This window comes from Macrosteles quadrilineatus, unplaced genomic scaffold (assembly GCF_028750875.1).
Source record: "Macrosteles quadrilineatus isolate MER2022 unplaced genomic scaffold, UCM_ALF_1.0 Scaffold_2__2_contigs__length_208266976, whole genome shotgun sequence".
Lineage (NCBI taxonomy): Eukaryota > Metazoa > Arthropoda > Insecta > Hemiptera > Cicadellidae > Macrosteles > Macrosteles quadrilineatus.
In genome coordinates, this window is record NW_026542595.1 from 8,369,997 (window position 1) to 8,392,635 (window position 22,639).

The 22,639-nt window shown below is 36.5% G+C and overlaps 1 protein-coding gene across 1 annotated transcript in view; it reads right to left on the bottom strand.

The window, feature by feature from the left end:
- Positions 1-22,639, bottom strand: part of LOC128986650 (corrinoid adenosyltransferase MMAB-like) — an 89,810-nt gene that overhangs the window by 52,378 nt on the left and 14,793 nt on the right. The window contains exon 2 of the mRNA XM_054407122.1: positions 22,435-22,617. Within this exon, the coding sequence (XP_054263097.1) occupies positions 22,435-22,617 (183 nt within the window). The remainder of the gene's footprint in view (positions 1-22,434; positions 22,618-22,639) is intronic.

Sequence of the window (22,639 nt, forward strand, 5' to 3'; positions counted from 1 at the left end):
GCGTAACAGTCACTACAAGCAACAAAAAGAAAATAATTCGACCTTTAAAATTACTCTACCCTCTTGAAATTAACCGTGATGAGACTAACCAGGTGTGTTGAAGAAATTTCTCAAGTGGCCGGAGTGTGGCAAAGCCATAACATTTCCCAAAAGACTGTTTGTAACATATGTAATTAATACCAGATGTTGTGAATATAAAAAGAAAACAATTGAGTGGTACTAGTTGAACAAATAGCAAGAAGATGATGTTAACTGAAACTTAAACTACTTTAATTGTCAAAAATAAAACTTATTTCACGACTTCCACATTTATATACTTACTTAATTTAGAACAAAACTTATAAATCCGCGACACTGGGAGTAATATTGTCCAAGTCTTTTATCTTGAATATGGAGAGCAAGGGCTTATGGTCTGTCTCAATATGCAAATGCAGCCCTAAAATGAGGTGTTCAAATCGTTCACACCCCCATGCAATCGCTAGAGCTTCTTTTTCTATTTGAGCCCAATTACGTTCGGCTGATGACAAACTTCTCAAAGCATAGGCCACAGGACGTTTAGTTCCATCTTCTTGAAGCTGAAGTAGTGCAACTCCAATACCGTATGATGAGGAATCCGCTAAAGGAAGGTTTCTTTAGACATGCTGTATAAAGCGAGACACGGTTCGGACATCAATGACAGTTTAATCTTTTCCAAAGCTTGGTCTTGATCAGGCCCCCAAACAAATTCTGTATTTCTTTAAATCATGTAGTGGATTTATTCGTCTGCAGTGAGTGGAATTGTCCATGGTTCAGTTATAAGGATTCAATATTTTAAAGTATCTAGTGAATTACAAGGTTAAGTTTTACATGTATGCAGTAAAAACATTGGGGAAGTACTATTCTAGTAACTGAATAATCAATCTTTTATTTTATTTTTGTAAATAGTTTGATATTTAAGAATTAAAGTACTCACTTTTCAGTATGTAGAAAAGCACATGTTTTGAAGATCATATTTAACTGTATAGAACACCATTATGGGCACTGCACCAGTAAAGTTAGAGTAAAATATAAAATTTTTACTTGTAAATAAATAAGTTGAAAACTTAAGTGATATTATTTTACTCAGAAAGACTCTATAAAAACAATAAATATCAGTCAGTTTGGTTAGAGTAGTAATTTCCTGGAGAAACATTAAAAACAAACTGATCTTTTTCACGGCAACTACATCTTATCAGTAGTGGCAACTACAGACTACAAAGTTCAGGTCTGTTATCAGAGCTGGACAACATAAACTGTCAACAATAGATTATAGCTTATCGTTACTGACTACCTGTGAAGTCGAGTTCTTTATGATTATAGTAATTAATAGTTGAGCTGGAGCTCAACATTGTTGCCATTTTCAAAACAAGGATATTTAGTTTTTCTGAGAGTAAACCAATCATTACAAATCAAAGAAAATTAATTCAAATGCATAACAAAAATTAAAATAAGCTTATTCAACAGACAAAAATGACCAAAAACCCGTGTGGAATTTGTAAAAGAGGGGCAGGGTCAGGCTCCGTTTTTTGCAAAGGTTTCTGTGGTTATTGGTACCATAAAAGATGTATGAGGGATATGACGGATGTGCAATTCCGTGAAATCTGCAAAGAGGGTACTCAACATAAATGGAAATGTTATAACTGTAAGAAATCTGAAACTAATCAGGAAAACATGACAATAGATGTTGTAAAAGAAACAATCAAAAATCTTGATATAAACAGCAACTCAAATGAGGACCTGGAACGCTCACTTACAATTGCAGCAGAGGCTGGCAATTTGTTGTTAACGGAGAATGAAAAGTTAAAACAAGAACTACACAGCATGAAGTTATCCAAAACTTAGTATCTGAATAGATTAGAAGATAGACTACAAAGCTATGAAGATCAAATAAATAAATCTAAGTTAGAAAAAATAAAGGCAGTTAATGAACTAACAGATGAGATAAAATTTTTGAAAGATAAATTATCAAAGAGTGATGAATTTAGAAATAACTTGGCTTCACAGTTGGATAGTGAAAGAACAGAGTTCAAAAACAAAACAGAGGATTTATTACTACAAAAGGCCCAACTAAAAACCAAACTTATGGAACTGGAGAAAACTGCAACACTAACTGAGGGGCAAACTGACACTGCAACTAAAGTTGCTAAGCTTTTGAAAGCGGATGACGCGGCTTGGTCAAGAGCTAGATGGTTGGATGACACAATACTTCAATCATACTTTTATTACTACAATCAGGATCCCACAAACACAGGATCATCGGTACTACTCTTAGGTCCACTCCCAACACAAATTCTTAAACATTCAAACAGTGAAGATATTAAATCTGAAATGAACACTCTGCAATTTAACACCTTCAAATATGTTTTATGCTGTCTCAATAATAGTTTGGACCCAATGGTGGATGACTCTGGCTCACATTGGAGCCTTCTAGTCTTTGATAATTTCAGGAAATGCGCTTACCACCTGGATTCAAGCTCTGGATTAAATAAGCTAAGTGCCTTGGCACTTATGAAGAACATGGATTTTCAAGGAACTCTATGGGATATTCCTTGTCCACAGCAGCAGAATAGTTTTGAATGTGGAATTAATGTTTTGGTTAACTCAAAAATAGTTACTGAATTCTATTGCAAAAACCCAATTAATCAAAAGTTACCATTGCAAGATTGGTACAGGTTATATATGGAAGGACGAGCTGACCAGCGCAGTGAAACTCTTATTGACAATTTTAATCATAAAACAAGTAAAGATGATGGGGAAATTTCCCAAAAGGATCAAGAAAAGGATAACTGGATCAAAGTAGGCCAAAAGCAGAGAAAAATTAAAAAGTCTAAATCTAAACAAGGAAGGTCTAAAACGACAATCAACCTAAAAAATACTTTCTCTCCACTTACAGAAATATCTTCAACTGCAAGTGGAAAATTAGATCAGGATAACATGCAAGTTAACCAAAAGAAAGGCAAACATAAAGACTGTGAAGAAAAAGAGTCACAACCTATCAGAAGAAAAACAAATGTAAATCACTACAACAAAACAAGAAAATCCAACACAAATGTCTTTGAGATAACCAGCAAAGCCAACGATCCATCTACACTTCAAGTGGTGTCGTCTACTCCAATAAGGAATACAAAGAATGTTACAACTAAACATGAGAATAATTCTAAAATAAAACCCACATTTTACATAACAGGAGACAGCCATGCAAGAGACATTGCAAACCTACTGAGACCACACCTTCCTCACTACAATGTTACATCAACCTACTACCCAGGAGCACACCTAATATATATACTTCATGAATTAGAAAAACATAAATTAAAATTTACTAAAAATGATATAGTTTTAATTATTGGTGGTACTAACAGAACAGACTCCTGGCACCAAAATCAGGTGTATGCTAAGCTTTGTTCTATCATTAGGAGTTTCAAATGTGAAATTGTATTGACGGAACTGCCCTACATCTACCAGCAGCCACATAATGGTAGAAAGTTTTTTGAAATTGAGACCTGCAACTTAGAACTATTGGCTTTTTCTTTGGAAAATAACACCAAGCTCTTATTATTTAATCATAAATTAAATTCCTTTGAACATTATGCTAGGAACGGATTACATCTGAACTCAAACGGAAAACAGATAGTCTGTAATTGTATCGCCTCCTGGTTAAATGGGTCGAAGGATTTGGGGAAAGTATGTAATTTGGATGAGTCACATAAGTCACACAAACAGAGATGCGCAAGGAAACAGACGATTGACAACGCCAAAAGCATTCAAGTGGTAGAAGAAGATATGGCCAAAATGTTAGCTGACTACAGTAAACAGGAATTCACTGCATTTGCTCATTGTATTTCAGCAGACATATACCATGAGAAAAATATGTCAGAAGGCGTAGCGGTGACGTTTAAGGAATTCTGTGGTAAACCATCATCCGCTGACTTAATTCAACCCAATCTTGCATATACAAAAATTAGTGAAATATCTGGCGTTTATAGTTTAATCACTAAAGAAGATTATTTTAAGAAACCTTCAAGATCTAGATATGACAAAGCATTTCATGGTTTGATAGAAGATTTCAAGAGTAGAAAATTTAAACATCTGATATGCTCCCCAATGGGATGTACTAGGGATAAAATAAAACTAGAACACTTTATATGCAACCTAACAAGGCTTCAAAAGGAAACAGGTGCACGGATTACAATTGTAGTCCATGAAGAGGCAGTAAACAGTCGGCTGAGAAGAGGTCTGTCCCACTCCGACTTTGTGAAGAGGCTACAGCAACTGGTACGTAAGGAGCAGCAAACTCCAGGTCAGCCCGAGACGTCAACTAACCTTCCATCTGGCAACATTCAGCAGACTGATGACAGGAGACTTCACCAGCAACACCAGATGTCGTCAGACCTTCAGCATCAATGCAGCAGCGATGTGTATGTGTCTAGTGCAGTGAGAAGTAATGCCTGTTTACTCCCCTCCACTATTCTTGCACCAGGCCCTCTTTCCTTTTGTGAAGCCGTAGTCCAAGGCAATAGAAATGGTAGTGTCAGTGAGATAATGCATAGTGGTGAGAGAATGCTTCCTGGAGGTTCCAATAATAACTACATTCACATTGATGATGCAGAAATGCACTTTCCTTTTTTAGGGATAATCCCAAAGAGAAACCAACTTCTCTGAAATCGGAAATAGTTACAAATAAAAAGCTTTTACACCCAGCCAGTGTCATATAGGGTTTCTAACAACAATAAGAAGAATGTGGTTCTTCATTGGAATCTCCAGGGTGCAAATGGAAAAATGGAGGAGTTAGAATTGTTCATTTTAGGTTTAGAATGTAAAGTAAAAATTATATGTATTAATGAGCATTGTATAAGAAAAGATAATAAGTATATTTTAAATAAAATGTCAAATTTCTGTTTAGCTGACGGCTTTTTTAGGGAGAGATCTGAGGGAGGTTCCTGTATTTTAATTCACAACTCTCTATCATTTATTGTTCGAGATGATCTCGCTGTATTTAACGAAGAATTCTTGTTTGAGGGTTCCTTTGTACAAATAATCTCATTAAATCTACTAATCGTTTCAGTCTACAGGATTCCAGGGAATAAAATTTCAAAACTGTTTTTAAAAAAATTAGACACTTTTTTAAGGTTTGTAGCATTAAAAAATAAAAACTTAAAAATTTTATTGGCCTCTGATTTTAATGTAAATTTACTAAAAAAGGATACAAATTCAAGTAGGTTTTGTAACATTGTTAAAAAATATGGTTTTTATATTCACTGCAAAGAGACAACTAGAATTACTCCCAATACAGCTACTTGCATTGACAATTTTCTTACGAGCAAAAACTTCTATGGGTCCTTGATTTACAATATTAAGCATGATCTTTCGGACCATAATGTTCTAATTATGTCTCTTCCTAAATTCCCTAATAAAGTAAAAGCTCCCAGAATTTATAGAAGATTTTTTTCAACAGACAACTCAGAGAAATTTTTGATCGTACTACATCAAAAACTATATAGTTTTACTCTTTTAGAATCGTGCAATAGTAGTTATGATAGTTTTCTACATTTATTTCTGACATCCATGCATGAGTGTTTTCCATTAAAACTATTCATAGAAAGGAAAGAATCCAAGGCTTTATGGGTCAACGATGAAATAATGAGGTTAGCTCGTAAGAAGAGGCTATTACATGTTAAATTTAAGGAATTTAATGATGAAAATTCAAAGTTAAAATACAAAAAATGTAGGAAAGAATTTAAAGCTTTAGTAAATAAGAGTAAAAGAACAGAAAACAATAATTTCATTGTCAATGCAAGAAATAGAATGAGGGCCACCTGGTCTGTAGTCAAGAAAGAAATAGGAATTAGAAAAGACGACAAATTTGTAGATGTGCAATTAGAAGTTGAGGGTAGTTTGTTAGATGATCCAGGAGTCATAGCCTCTTGCTTCAACAATCACTTTATAAACACAGTTGATATTTTAAATGTCCCGGCCCCGTCTTTCATAGACATCAAATCCCCATCAGCTTTGTCATTTCCAGTGTTGATGGACCTGTGCCCAACACAGGGCTCAGAAATAGGCAAAATTATACAGAGCCTAAGCAATTCTGGCTCTGTTGGTTGGGATGAGGCTCCAACGAGGTTAATTAAACTGTCCCAACACTTAATAGCCCCGGTCATTAGCTTAATAGTCAACCAATGTTTTTTGTCAGGTCAATTTCCAGATAAACTTAAACTATCAGAAGTAAAACCAATTTTTAAGAAAGGAAAAAGAACAGATATTAATAATTACAGACCAATTTATATTTTAAGCAACTTTGCAAAAATCTTTGAAAAAGCAATTAATTTCCGCTTGACAAATTACTTAGAACAGAACAATGTATATTCACAATCACAATTTGGATTCAGGAAAAATAAATCAACCACAAAGGCATTAACTAAATTTGTCAACATGGTCTCTGAGGCGCTGGATGAGGGGCAGAGTACTGCTGGGGTGTTCTGTGACTTATCCAGGGCATTCGACTGTGTTGACCACAAACTAATTATTTGCAAACTGAAGAAAGTAGGGATTGTTGGTCAGGTATTGCAACTTCTCTCAAACTACCTATCAAATAGAAAGCAACGCACAGTAGTTTATAGGGATGGCCACAAGTTCTTGTCCGGATGGAATAATATCAGGTACGGTGTTCCTCAAGGTTCCATCCTGGGGCCAACACTATTCTTAATATTTATTAATGATATAGACTGTAATATATCAGGCGAACTCTTCTTGTATGCAGATGACACAAATGTTATATTAAAAGCCCCAAAAATACATCAATTGGAAATCATTGTTCAGAAATCAATAAAAGAACTAGAGGAATGGTTCTCTCAAAATGGACTACTGTTAAATAATTCAAAAACACAAATTATGCAATTTAAGGGGAAAAACTCTTCAAATTCATTAAATAGCAGCCTATTAATCCCGACAGATTCACACAAAGTATTAGGAATACATATTGATTCAAAATTAAATTGGGGAGATCATATTCAATATCTAACAAAAAAATTACTTTCTTTTCGCTATGCAATAAGTGTTACAATTGATGTAACATCTCTGAAAGTATGTAAATTAGTATATTGTGCCTATATTGATTCTATAATAAGGTATGGTATAGTACTCTGGGGATCCAGTCCCAAAACAAAAAAACTTCTTAACGCACAAAAATCAATTGTACGTACCATGGTTAAAGTATCAAAGAAAAACAGTTCTAGACCTCATTTTAAAAGATTAGGGATTTTAACCATCACAAGTATGTACATTTTTGAAATGGTTAAGCTATTAATTAACAATATAGATAATTTTGAAGAGTTTAAATTTACACATAACTATTCCACACGTCAGAAACATTTATATCAATTCCCAATACATAGACTAACTCTTTTTGAACGTACACCAAAATACAGTACATGGCTATAAAAATTTTTAATAAACTTCCAAAAAGAATCACCAACAATCCAAAAAACATACTCCTAGAAAAATTACATGAGTTATTAATTGAAAAGGCATATTATAAAATAGAAGATTTCTATTCTGATGTTTTCTAAACGGACAAGAATTGGGTTAATTTTGTAAACTAAATTCACTTTGAATACATACCTAATGGCTTTCATTGATTTTAGCAGGATTTTATCTTATTTGTTGTTTTTTATAATGGTAACTTTTACTTGATGTCAGTAGTAATAATTTTGAGTTTTGTGAATTAATTAGTTATAGTATTTTTTTAAATTCTTATTTTTGACGACACTCCTGTCTTTGTACGTTGTACTATGTAAGATGTTAAGAGTGAATAAAGAATTTGAATTTGAATTTGAATGAACTATGGTCGACAAATTATGAATAAACTTGGCTACCCTACGTAATTGACAACACCTAGAATTCTCCTTAGTTCTTTAACATTAGTTGGCGTCTTGAGTTTTTGGATAGCCTCAACACGAGAGGGATCTGGCTTAATACCATTTTTAGTTACAAGGTGGCCTAGTAAACTGATACTGTCATGCCGGAACACACATTTTGATCTATTAAGTGTCCAGCCCTGGAGCCTACACAAAACACTATGTAAGTTTTTGTCATGTTCTTCCATATCTTTCCCGTATAGGCCTATGGTTATGTCATCGAAATGGCAAACAACACTTTGAAGGCCTTCAAGTGATTCAGACATTTGACGCTGGAATACTTCTGAACCAGTATAAATCCCGAAAGGAAGTCGTAAAAATCTGAACCTTCCAAAAGGTGTGATGAAAGTAGTAAGATATGAAGCTTCTTCTGTTATGAGTATTTGCCAATAACCCGAGTTAGCATCTAGTTTCGAGAACACCTTAGCACCATCTAATTGTCCCAGAGTGTAGTCTACAGAAGGCACAGGATACAGTTCTCGTTTAACACTCTCATTAAGTTTAGTAAAATCTACGCAAAGTCTTATTGAATTGTCCTTTTTGGGGACAATGACAAGAGGTGAACACCAGTCAGTCGGAGTGTCTACTCTCACGATAACACCTTTATCCAACATTGCATCCAGTTCCTTTTTTACAGCATCTTTATAGGGTAGGGGAACATGCCTAGGAACTTTGAGAGAGTACGGTTCAGCGTTTGGCTTTAATTTTATATTATAATGAGCTTGTGTATCACCGAGACCACTGAAAAGTTTAGGGTATGATGTAAAGGGATCAAATGAGCCAGTTGAGTTGACTCGAAACATCCTTTTAACTAAACCCAAATTTTCACTAACTTCATTGCTCAAAAGGGTTCTATCAGCACCAGATATTACATAAAACTGAGCCTTACAATATTGATTCTTGTACTGGATTGTACCCTTATACATAAAAAGTTTCAACTTATAAAGTGATTGGGGCAAGACACAAACGTCAGCTCCAGTGTCTATTTTAGCTTGAATACATACTCCATTTAGTTTAACTTCAGCAGACCATTTTGCTTTAGAATTCTTTTGAGGATTAATAGACCCCACAAATTTGTCACTCTTATTAACTTCATCATCTTGAAGAGGATGTGAATTTATTTCCTTGACATTCTTGAACTGGCAACATTTAGCAAAATGGCCCTTCCTGTTACAGTTTCGACAGAAAATATTCCGGGCAGGACATTTTGGTCGTTCATGTTGAGCGTTACCACACCACTGGCATTGATTGTAGTAATTTGTACTGGACGCATTGGAATCAACTGGAGGTTTCTGAGCAAATTTAGGCCTAGTGCCCCAAGTCCTTGAAGTGACTTTATCTGCAGTTAGTGCATGTTCAGAAGACCTGGACCTCATCAATGATTGTTGCATTTTAATCGATTCGGCTTGCTTAACATTTGAGACAGCAGAATTAAGTGTTAGATCTGCATTCATTTGTAGTTTTTCAGATAAACTTTTGTCCCTAATCGCTACAACAAGTTGATCTCGTATAGCCTCATCTTTATAAGAAGCAGGAATATCGTATCTAGAAGCCATCTCATGAAGATCATGAATCAAACTCTCAACACGCTCTTCCTCATGTTGAACCCTAGTATGAAACATTTACCTCTCATAGATTACATTTTTAGAAGGAGCGAAATATTTATCAATTTTTTTTAAAACAGTTTTGAAACTTTTACTTTCCTCAGATGTCAAATTAAATGATTCAAATATGCTTTCGGCCTTTTCGCCCATCATATATAGTAAGGTGTTTACCTGATATGGTTCGTCTTCATTGGTGAGCCCAGATACCGCATTAAAGCGCAAGAAACGGGTTTTCCATTTAGGCCAGTTTTCTCCTTTAAAATCAAAATGTTCTGGGGAAGGAACACTAAAAACCTTTCATCCTTATGTACTGTATTGCTAAAACAATAAAAACCCGCTGCCACCATGTAGTGTTATTGTATGTTAAATTAAAATAGTTTTAATAAGACAAATACTTTATTTCCCAATGTTTACCAAACAAAAACTAAACAAATAATATTTTAACACCATATGTTTTCAAACACATATGAATAACAACACAATAAAGACTAAGGCTAAGTCGGAACAGACGGATACGGTTGTGCGGTCGATTAGACAAACCTGGGACAAGTACGTCCTCTTTGAACTGGGTAAGTTGAAAGAAAAAGCTGCTTATGCTGCTGAACTAAAGGCAGCCGTGGAGGGCCAAGGCACCGTCCGCGCACTCGAGCCCAAGACGTCAGTTGAGGTTCGAGACATAGATTGTGTGTTGGCAGAGAGTGAAGTAATTAAGGCCTTAAAGGAAGCAGTCCCTGAGCTTGCTGGAAAATCGGCTGTTCTTAGGTTGTAGCTCACAAAACCAAATAGTAGCTGTACTATTTGACTAAGAATTAAGTGAATGCACTGTTTTATGTCATAACTCAAACTCAACTAACTTTATTTACCTTTATAAAAACATAGAATAACAAATAAACATATGATAATAATTAATAGAAATTAACAGGTGTTATGAAATAAACTGTCTCACAACACCCTCCCTTTTAAGTTTGAAAGTTCTTCAACCAGCTTGGTTTTTGTATGTTTCTCTTTGGACGGTTGTATGGTTCTGTTTGATGTGTATTCGCTGACAAATTTTCTTCACTGTTTTCCTCTCTTAAATAAGGGGCAAGTTTGAGGTGGAATCGATTTCTTCTCACATTCCTCTTATCAGTTTCAACAATATATGAACGAGGGCTGTCCAGGATTTTCACAATCTTGCCATGTCTTCTAAGGTCCACAATCCAAACTGGGTCTCCTATATGAAGAGGATTGAGAGTTTGCACTTTGTGCCTTCTATCATAGTTGTGTTTGTACTTCTCACGATATCTTTCTTCTCTCCCTTTAAGATCCTTTAGATCTGGTTTTCCACAAAGCAAATGTCCTGTCTGAGGCAATGTGCTCCGTAATCGCCTGTTCATAAGAAGCTGAGAGGGACTGAACCCATTCCAGAGGGGTGTCGTTCGATAGGCTAGAAGCGCTAAATAAGGGTCTTCCACATTTTTCTTTAGAATCATTTTGGCGATTTTCACTGCCGCTTCAGCCTCTCCATTGCTTTGGGAAAATTTTGGGCTAATTGTTACATGCTTGAAGCCATAAGATTAATTAGTTATAGTAATTAACTAGTTGTGAATTAATTAGTTATAGTATTTTTTTAAATTCTTATTTTTGACGACACTCCTGTCTTTGTACGTTGTACTATGTAAGATGTTATGAGTGAATAAAGAATTTGAATTTGAATTTGAATGAACTATGGTCGACAAATTATGAATAAACTTGGCTACCCTACGTAATTGACAACACCTAGAATTCTCCTTAGTTCTTTAACATTAGTTGGCGTCTTGAGTTTTTGGATAGCCTCAACACGAGAGGGATCTGGCTTAATACCATTTTTAGTTACAAGGTGGCCTAGTAAACTGATACTGTAATGCCGGAACACACATTTTGATCTATTAAGTGTCCAGCCCTGGAGCCTACACAAAACACTATGTAAGTTTTTGTCATGTTCTTCCATATCTTTCCCGTATAGGCCTATGGTTATGTCATCGAAATGGCAAACAACACTTTGAAGGCCTTCAAGTGATTCAGACATTTGACGCTGGAATACTTCTGAACCAGTATAAATCCCGAAAGGAAGTCGTAAAAATCTGAACCTTCCAAAAGGTGTGATGAAAGTAGTAAGATATGAAGCTTCTTCTGTTATGAGTATTTGCCAATAACCCGAGTTAGCATCTAGTTTCGAGAACACCTTAGCACCATCTAATTGTCCCAGAGTGTAGTCTACAGAAGGCACAGGATACAGTTCTCGTTTAACACTCTCATTAAGTTTAGTAAAATCTACGCAAAGTCTTATTGAATTGTCCTTTTTGGGGACAATGACAAGAGGTGAACACCAGTCAGTCGGAGTGTCTACTCTCACGATAACACCTTTATCCAACATTGCATCCAGTTCCTTTTTTACAGCATCTTTATAGGGTAGGGGAACATGCCTAGGAACTTTGAGAGAGTACGGTTCAGCGTTTGGCTTTAATTTTATATTATAATGAGCTTGTGTATCACCGAGACCACTGAAAAGTTTAGGGTATGATGTAAAGGGATCAAATGAGCCAGTTGAGTTGACTCGAAACATCCTTTTAACTAAACCCAAATTTTCACTAACTTCATTGCTCAAAAGGGTTCTATCAGCACCAGATATTACATAAAACTGAGCCTTACAATATTGATTCTTGTACTGGATTGTACCCTTATACATAAAAAGTTTCAACTTATAAAGTGATTGGGGCAAGACACAAACGTCAGCTCCAGTGTCTATTTTAGCTTGAATACATACTCCATTTAGTTTAACTTCAGCAGACCATTTTGCTTTAGAATTCTTTTGAGGATTAATAGACCCCACAAATTTGTCACTCTTATTAACTTCATCATCTTGAAGAGGATGTGAATTTATTTCCTTGACATTCTTGAACTGGCAACATTTAGCAAAATGGCCCTTCCTGTTACAGTTTCGACAGAAAATATTCCGGGCAGGACATTTTGGTCGTTCATGTTGAGCGTTACCACACCACTGGCATTGATTGTAGTAATTTGTACTGGACGCATTGGAATCAACTGGAGGTTTCTGAGCAAATTTAGGCCTAGTGCCCCAAGTCCTTGAAGTGACTTTATCTGCAGTTAGTGCATGTTCAGAAGACCTGGACCTCATCAATGATTGTTGCATTTTAATCGATTCGGCTTGCTTAACATTTGAGACAGCAGAATTAAGTGTTAGATCTGCATTCATTTGTAGTTTTTCAGATAAACTTTTGTCCCTAATCGCTACAACAAGTTGATCTCGTATAGCCTCATCTTTATAAGAAGCAGGAATATCGTATCTAGAAGCCATCTCATGAAGATCATGAATCAAACTCTCAACACGCTCTTCCTCATGTTGAACCCTAGTATGAAACATTTACCTCTCATAGATTACATTTTTAGAAGGAGCGAAATATTTATCAATTTTTTTTAAAACAGTTTTGAAACTTTTACTTTCCTCAGATGTCAAATTAAATGATTCAAATATGCTTTCGGCCTTTTCGCCCATCATATATAGTAAGGTGTTTACCTGATATGGTTCGTCTTCATTGGTGAGCCCAGATACCGCATTAAAGCGCAAGAAACGGGTTTTCCATTTAGGCCAGTTTTCTCCTTTAAAATCAAAATGTTCTGGGGAAGGAACACTAAAAACCTTTCATCCTTATGTACTGTATTGCTAAAACAATAAAAACCCGCTGCCACCATGTAGTGTTATTGTATGTTAAATTAAAATAGTTTTAATAAGACAAATACTTTATTTCCCAATGTTTACCAAACAAAAACTAAACAAATAATATTTTAACACCATATGTTTTCAAACACATATGAATAACAACACAATAAAGACTAAGGCTAAGTCGGAACAGACGGATACGGTTGTGCGGTCGATTAGACAAACCTGGGACAAGTACGTCCTCTTTGAACTGGGTAAGTTGAAAGAAAAAGCTGCTTATGCTGCTGAACTAAAGGCAGCCGTGGAGGGCCAGGCACCGTCCGCGCACTCGAGCCCAAGACGTCAGTTGAGGTTCGAGACATAGATTGTGTGTTGGCAGAGAGTGAAGTAATTAAGGCCTTAAAGGAAGCAGTCCCTGAGCTTGCTGGAAAATCGGCTGTTCTTAGGTTGTAGCTCACAAAACCAAATAGTAGCTGTACTATTTGACTAAGAATTAAGTGAATGCACTGTTTTATGTCATAACTCAAACTCAACTAACTTTATTTACCTTTATAAAAACATAGAATAACAAATAAACATATGATAATAATTAATAGAAATTAACAGGTGTTATGAAATAAACTGTCTCACAACACCCTCCCTTTTAAGTTTGAAAGTTCTTCAACCAGCTTGGTTTTTGTATGTTTCTCTTTGGACGGTTGTATGGTTCTGTTTGATGTGTATTCGCTGACAAATTTTCTTCACTGTTTTCCTCTCTTAAATAAGGGGCAAGTTTGAGGTGGAATCGATTTCTTCTCACATTCCTCTTATCAGTTTCAACAATATATGAACGAGGGCTGTCCAGGATTTTCACAATCTTGCCATGTCTTCTAAGGTCCACAATCCAAACTGGGTCTCCTATATGAAGAGGATTGAGAGTTTGCACTTTGTGCCTTCTATCATAGTTGTGTTTGTACTTCTCACGATATCTTTCTTCTCTCCCTTTAAGATCCTTTAGATCTGGTTTTCCACAAAGCAAATGTCCTGTCTGAGGCAATGTGCTCCGTAATCGCCTGTTCATAAGAAGCTGAGAGGGACTGAACCCATTCCAGAGGGGTGTCGTTCGATAGGCTAGAAGCGCTAAATAAGGGTCTTCCACATTTTTCTTTAGAATCATTTTGGTGATTTTCACTGCCGCTTCAGCCTCTCCATTGCTTTGGGAAAATTTTGGGCTACTTGTTATATGCTTGAAGCCATAAACTTTGGAAAATGTCTTGAAATCTGAATGTTCAAGGACTTGGTTTGTCAAACGACAAACGACACTTGGTGATTCCAAAGTGACCTTCATGTACTCTTTGAAGTGCCCAAGACTGCAGAGCTGACGGAATTACAAGTCTTGAACCTCGTAGTATCATCTCATTATCAACACTTAGCTCATCCTTAACTGAATTGTACGGTTTTAGGTCATCTCGCAATGATGTCTTAGAAGGCCAACCTTGGATGATTATTTTTTTCAGTTCACGTAAAGTCGGATCTTTATTTTGTTCCTCCAATACTTTAGCAACTATGCAGTCGTTTATATCGATGGATGACAAAACCATTTGAACAAACGCTTGAGTTTCTTCTTCTAACTCACGGTCATCAGTACCTGAAAATGGGAGAGGTGCTCTTGAAAGAGCATCAGGAACTAGAAGCTGCTTTCCAGGAATATAAGTAATTGAAAAATCATATCTCATGAGACGCAATCGAATTCTTTGAATTCTTGGAGACAATTCATCAAGATGTTTGGACTTCAAAATTTGAAGCAGTGGTTTGTGATCTGTTTGTATTGTTATTCTCTTGCCAATAATAAATTCTTGAAACTTTTCACATGCCCAAGCAACAGCTGTAGCCTCCCTCTCGATGTTTGCATAGTTTTTTTCAGAAGGAAGAAGGCTTCGGGATGCAAATGATACTGGTCGTATAGAACCATCATCTTGAACTTGAGAAAGAGTTGATCCTAGTCCTTGAAGCGAGGCATCACATGAGATAATTGTTTCCCGATTTACATCGTAAATAGCTAGGCAAGGAGAGTTGGTCAAAATGAGTTTTATTTCATCAAATGCCTTCGCCTGCTCTGGACCCCATATCCATGGAACGTTAGCTTGAAGTAGTGAATTCATTGGGGCCAAAATCATAGCTTTGTCAGGAATAAACTTACCAAGAAAGTTTACCATCCCATTGAACCTTTGAAGTTCTTTTACGTTTTTTGGGCAGTCCATTTTGAGAATGGCGGAAACCTTTTCCTTATCAACAGAAATTCCATCGGATGAGAGGAAATGCCCGAGGAATTTAATACTTGACTTCCCAAACTCAGTTTTGTCTTTGTTAAGTGTCATTCCTACATTTTTAAGCTTTTCAAGTACTTGCCGAACAACTGTATCATGTTCTTCTTTCGTTTTGCCCCAAATCAGAATATCGTCCATATGGACTGCGACATTTGACTGGTTGTCTAAGATTTTGTTCATGCATTTCTGAAAATGTTCAGGTGCTGATGTGATTCCAAATGGAAGTTTGAGAAATTTAAAACGTCCAAAAGGGGTAAGGAAAGTAGTTAGATCCTGGGAATTTACATTTAAGGGGGCTTGCCAAAAACCACTGTTTGCATCAAGTTTTGAAAACCATTTTGCTCCTGAAATTGAGCTGAGAGACGTTTCAATTTTGGGAATCGGATGATAAGACCGCTGGATGGATTCATTCAACTTTGTTAAGTCAACACATATGCGGACATCTCCATTAGATTTAGGCACTACTACCATTGCTGAGCACCATTCAGTAGCATGCTCAACTGGTGTGATTACATTATTTTGGACCATACTTTCTAGTTCTTTTTTCACTTGACACATTAGGGGTAAAGGTACTGTCCTAGGAGTGGTTATTGCGTATGGCTTTGCGCCATCCTTAAGTGCTATTGTGTAGGGATCAGGAATGACGCCCAGACCACTAAACATTTCATGGTATTCGGTAAAAAAATCACTGTCTACCTCTGCAACTGAATTAACAAAAGTTAAAATTTTCAAGTCCTGTATTGCTGGACGACCAAGCAAGGGTGTTATGAGTCCCTTCACTACGTATACCATGTGATTTATTTTAACATCTCTGTATTGGATATTAGCTCTAACACAACCTACAGTTTCTAATTTTGTTCTACCAACCCCAAACAACTCAACTAGAGTCGGCTGGATCCTACTTGGATCAACTATGCCAGGGGGAATTACTGTTACATCTGCCCCTGAATCAATTTTAAATGTTTGTGGCTTTCCCTCAAATAGTAATTCTAGTTTCCAGGGCTTACATTTTGACCCATCCCCAAGTGTACCTATGAATACTTTATTATTTGAAGGTCCAAGTTCACTTACTTCATTTTCATCAGTTACTTCCTGTGCTTCTTTAGATCTGCAGACCTTTGAAAAGTGACCAATCTTTTTGCATAAGTTACATGTTGCGCTTTTTGCTGGACACGTGCTTCTTGGATGAGACGGTTTATAACCACACCAGATACATTGCGCTGGGTATTCTTGTTTCTTTTGACGAAACCTATATCCTTGATTTTGGTTTGAGCTCGATGACGTAGTTGCTTCAATTTGAACTCTTTTCTCATCACATAAATCTGCCTTCTCTTTCTTTACGTTATCTGCATGTCTTATTACTGTAATGGCCTTGTCTAAATTCATCTCGGGATCTAGCAACAAGCGATCACTAAGTTTCTCATCATTTAAACCCAGTATTAGTACCATCAACACCATTTCATCATTAAGTGAACCCCAGTCACAGGTTCTAGCCAAGGAATGGAGACTAACTATAAACTCTTCAACTGTTTCATTAATTTTTTGTTGTCTCTTCAAAAACTTTGCTCTTTCAAAAATTAAGTTCCTCCGTGGAATAAAATGTTTGTCAAATAAATCTAAGACTTCTTCAAATGTTAGCGTTGATTCGGTTGCTAAATTAAAAGATGCAAAAATCTCATCAGCTTTCTCACCTAATGTGTATATAAGTGTTGATTTGTTTGTTCTCAGACTCTTCAGATAGCCCAGATGCTGACCGATATCTTTGAAATCGTGTTTTCCATCTTGGCCAATCTGCTGGTACAAAGGAGAAACTAGCTGTAGGTTGAATTACTGAATGAGTGTTTGATACAATGATTGACTTCATAGTTGAATTGTTGTATTCATTTTCTCTGCTTCTTTCATTTTCATTATCTTCATAGTCAGATTGTTTCCTTCTTGGATTTCTCTTCTGAGGCATAGCTCTAAACCGCTGCCACCATGTACTATTTGACTAAGAATTAAGTGAATGCACTGTTTTATGTCATAACTCAAACTCAACTAACTTTATTTACCTTTATACAAACATAGAATAACAAATAAACATATGATAATAATTAATAGAAATTAACAGGTGTTATGAAATAAACTGTCTCACAACAGTAGCTAGCAGCGGTTGGAGGTCGCTGAAATAGCAGGCGCATAGGCAATAGACAATAGACAATTCCTTTATTAAAATTTCATCAAGAAATGTTACAGCGTCAAATTTAAATAAATAACATTGGTATAATAGATACAAAGTGAAATGGAAAAGCTTCTTCAGTGCTATGTGTGGTCTTGACATGCAAAGAACTCCATTAGGGTGTAGAAAGCTTTGTCTAGCAGCCATCTCCGTAGCTTCCTCTTCATCAGCAACGGGCCTCCAATTTTCAAGTGGTCTGGTAGCTTGTTTAGCATCTTCACTCCTGTATACAGTGCTTACTGGCAGTGACGGTAGTACGCTGATGTCTTATTGATGCCTGTGTAAAGTCAGTGGCTAGCAGACAATTTCACAACTAACTAACTAGCCTGGTATGGAACATCAGGAAATCAGCTGTTTCCCCATCCTTGCTCGCGCGCTCGGCATTCGCCTTTGCCCTAGCATGTCTACAGCTGACTGCTGTAAAAATTGGATGATGCCTACAGCGTAATATTGTTTTATTCGTTGTGCTATTGTCCACAAAGTTTATCTCTGTGAAACTTAATACTACTCCTGCCATCGCTTATTAAGTTTAATAAAAACCACATTGATGATGTCTGTTTTATGGCATTGCGTGTTTTAAGAACGAAATGTACGTTTAAATTTACAAAACTGACTTTTCAAATATTGGGGGGGACGCGTCCCCCATGTCCCCTATGGTGGCGACGCCCGTAATATATACTAACTAAACAAACATTTAAAATACGTGTTTACATAGTTAACACCCTAATTTTCAATTATTTACACATATTTGAAATTGTCTCTATTATTATATACACGTCTATATTTGTAGCCCAACTAGCAGGTTTATTTATATGGATTCGATTTGAATCCTGTTTTATTCAAACTTCAAATTGCTCTTGTATTAGGTTGACCCCTTTAAATTTAATTGAGGGTTGGTATTTATATGAATTTTAAAGTATTTCTACTTCATTTACTCTATTTATATATATTTACTTTATCTTTCTTATAGTTTATTTATTTCGTTTATATGTAGATTTTTGTTATATTTTATGGAGTTTCTCCCTCACATTTAAGTTGTGCACACTATGACCAAATGAGTGAAGATATTTCGACATACCACAAGACGAGGCAGTTGGGCAACGATTGAAAGGTTCCCCGGGGCGTTCCTTTGGTGCGGGCGTAGACTCCGGGGTTGCTCGCTCGAGACACAAGGGTTGATCCAAGCGTAGTCCTTCCTCTCGTCGTCGGTCGCTCGTCCTATGGGCCGTCCTCTTCGGGTTGCTTTGGTCCTTGGTAGCGCGGTAGTGTGGTGGTGGCCTTTGGTCTTGAAGAAAGCCGTGGGGTTGTGTCCTCGTGATCTTGAGCTGGTCGGGATCTTAACAGGTGCTTCAGACTATCCTGTTAAGTCACTGTCCCTACTCGATCCGGGACTCCCGACGGTTTCTTCTTTGAAGTGCTACTTCTTGAGACCTCTCCAAGACTGATTAAAACTTTTGGTGTCCAAGACCTCTTTTCCCCCCTTCGATGTTTGGTTCTTCCCCCGATGTCTTCGGGAAACGCCTACCCTCCAATCATCGGTGGAATATCTTCGATCATCGTCCTCATTGGCTTCTCCCCTCATGACCAGCCTCCAGAGGGCGTGGTGCTGACCGTAAGTAAAATAATTTCTTTATGCATGTATAATTTCTTGGAATCGGCGGGAACAATATTGTTTCTCGTCGATTGTTCCCATCGGTTACAATTTCTTCTACCATGCATTCCAGATCGAAATTCAATCTATGCCTGGCTTGTTCTCAGCCAGGTCTTTGCCCATGAGAACGTGACTTGAACCTGAGATCTTGCGATCATCTTTACTTTTTATTCCTATGAGGGGCCAGCGAACGTTTTCTATTGTTCATGAGTTCGTAAAGATAAATAATTTTAATGAATTAAATTTTAAACTTCCATATGTTTATAATAAGCATTAGAATCATAGGAGATGGCTCAAAGGAATTGAACTTAAAATAGCTGAAAAAATAATGAATCAACAATTTTAAGTGAAGAGAACATTGGTGTAAAGATAAATATTGGTGTAATTAGGTTAGGTACACGTTGTTTTGTAATAAAGGGAAGTAAAAAAACACAGGGATGTAATTATAGGCATTTTCAGAGACCTGCATTTAGCCTACATTTTAATTTTGAACCCTCAGAGTTAGTAACCAACTTATTCTAAAACAGATCGGTAACTTACAGTTCTAGCTAGTTATAACCTACAAATCAACCCTTTACTAATTTACAGTTATGGATTCTACCATTTTGGTTACTGATAACTGCATAAGAGAGCTTTATGTGATGGTGAGTATATAAGTGAAACCACAAAATATATTATCGTTACAAAAGTTACATTGTCAATCACATTTGCATTGATTCAAGCGTTTAAACCATAAACCATTTGTTGCACATTAATAATTTGTATAATTCAATTTAATCGAAGACGAAGATTAAGCCGTCGAGTTTTGGCTAAAATTGTTGTGCTTCCTTGTCGGTCTTGACAAGATCGAACTATTTGCTACGAAGCGGCATTTCAAACACATCATGTCATTCACAATGATTCAAGAAAACCAGCGTATGGATGATATGTAAATTTTGTTAACATGTATGATTTTCATTTATTCAAACCAATTTATAATTTTTTTATAAAAGCTAAAATTTAAAATTCAGTTTTATCAAGTAAACCAATCACATAAAAAATATCAAACAAGACACTATTATTTACAAAGCTGTATGTATTACCTTCAATTTGAATACACCTTCAATGTGAACCACAGTTTTTTGTTGCTAAGTTGGTTCAAATTAGCTGTCGTCATAAATGCAAAAAAATAATAGTGCTGCACCCTGTAGGTCAAGGGCGGTTCCAGAGAGGGGGCCATGGGGGCCATGCCCCCCCCCCCCCCCCCCCCGAGAATGTAGATAAACAAACTTAAACTCCAACCATAATAATTTATTTTTAAAGTTTTTAATGTGAGTAGGCTATCAAGTACAGATGTATTCATTAGGACATGAATAGGTAGCACAGGTAAGGCGGAGCTGGCATTTACGCGGAAAATAGTATGGAAGTGAGAGCGCGATAGTCATCGTCGTACTCAAGTTGTACTAGTCTGGGCCACACACATTCGCCACAGGTGCGTGGTGCCGCCAGCTCGCAGTTAAACGGGTAATGTTTTTAGGCCGGCGCGTAGACACATCCGATGACTCATCACCATCACGCCATGTCACTAGTAGCCAATAGCAAAGAAAATTATTTTCTTTGCCAATAGCCGCAGTGCAGTGGTAGTAGTAGCGACCAGCCGACTACAACACTGCGACTAGCGACACTGAGTAGAGCAGCAGTGAGAGTGAACTGAACATCTGTGGAATTTATGCTACGTTGTCACTAGATGATTTATACCCCTGCATTGTGAATGGTTATTTATGGGTTCTTCGTCAGTATTTGAGTAGTAATAACGCAGTCATGGTAAGTTACCATTACTGCATTATTACTACTCAAATGGTAAGCACAACTTTAATAGATTATAGGTCTCTGTCGGTAAATTCAATGGACCATGGGCGCCATATTGAACCTACAATTTCAATTTCCTAAATTAGCCGAGCCTGAAAAAAATGTTTCAAGCTGATACCTTACAAGCATTTTGCAGAGGTTTGTTTTCAACGCAATACAATTGTAATTATTGAGCTCCCATATGCATTTAAGGATATTTTTAAAGTAGCCCATTATATATATATTAAAAAATATATATTAACAAGAATTGTTTAGTCGACACGAGACACTCTGGTGTGACATACAAGTACAGTACTACACCTTAAAACAAGCTTCACATTTTAACATTGGATGGGAAGTTTTTTTTTGTGTTAGCTTGTATACGGTTCAACATGCCTGATGAGTTCACTGGAACCACTACATGCGCCCTCCTTATATACCTGCCCAAGTCGGCACAAGGTGGTCAAGAAGTTTTATTGCATATAACCAAAATCATGCCTATACTATACACTTTTCTTGAATTGTATCAATAAACCTAACCTAAAACTAGGTTCGAGTTTGACTGTTTGCACTTTGTTGCCGAAGATATGTTCATGAAATTCCACAATTATTCTTAATAAGGCAAAAACCTCAAATGTGTGATTTTTTAAATCTTAAAGCTAGGGTCTCAAAATAGCTTTAAAAACGCTAATTTCAGCACATAATTTTCAAAAATTTCCTCCATATCCCCCAGACCCCCCCCCCCCCCGGTGACCCCCCATGTAATGCCCCCCCCCCCCCCCCGAAACTCAGCCCTGGAACCGCCCCTGCTGTAGGTAAACCTTAAAACCTGTTAATGCTATTTAATATTATAGAACTAACTTGTGCAGTTGAAACAGCTGACAAAATTCTTTAATAATTCCTTTAAATATTTATGGATATATTTTTATCAAACTTGGCAAATTTATTTATTCTATACTAAGCTAATAGTATTTTCCTAAAACCACACTTTGTAACCCTCGTTTCCAAGGTTAACTCCAATATAATCTAACTCCATTTAAAAGAGGTAGTACCATAACTATTTAAGGTAAAAGGTAAAACTCAATTAAAGTTTGTACGATAATTTTGGCTACCAGTAATGTTAGGTGAAATCATATTAAAAGATTACAATGACCAAACAACAAAGAACCACTCAATCTTAAGCAGAAAACTTACCCCAGGTAACAAGAAAGCTCATCAGTGTTACCAATGGCATCAAATATTCTGTCATTTTTAGGCAATGAAACCTCATTAATTGTTGAGAAACCACTGTCTCCTTCTCGTGAAAATGGAGGATGGCTCTCGTTGTTTTCACCTGGTAGTTCATTTGACTGTGGAGGTTCAACTTTTGATGTTGAGCTAAAAAAGAAAAAGAATGATG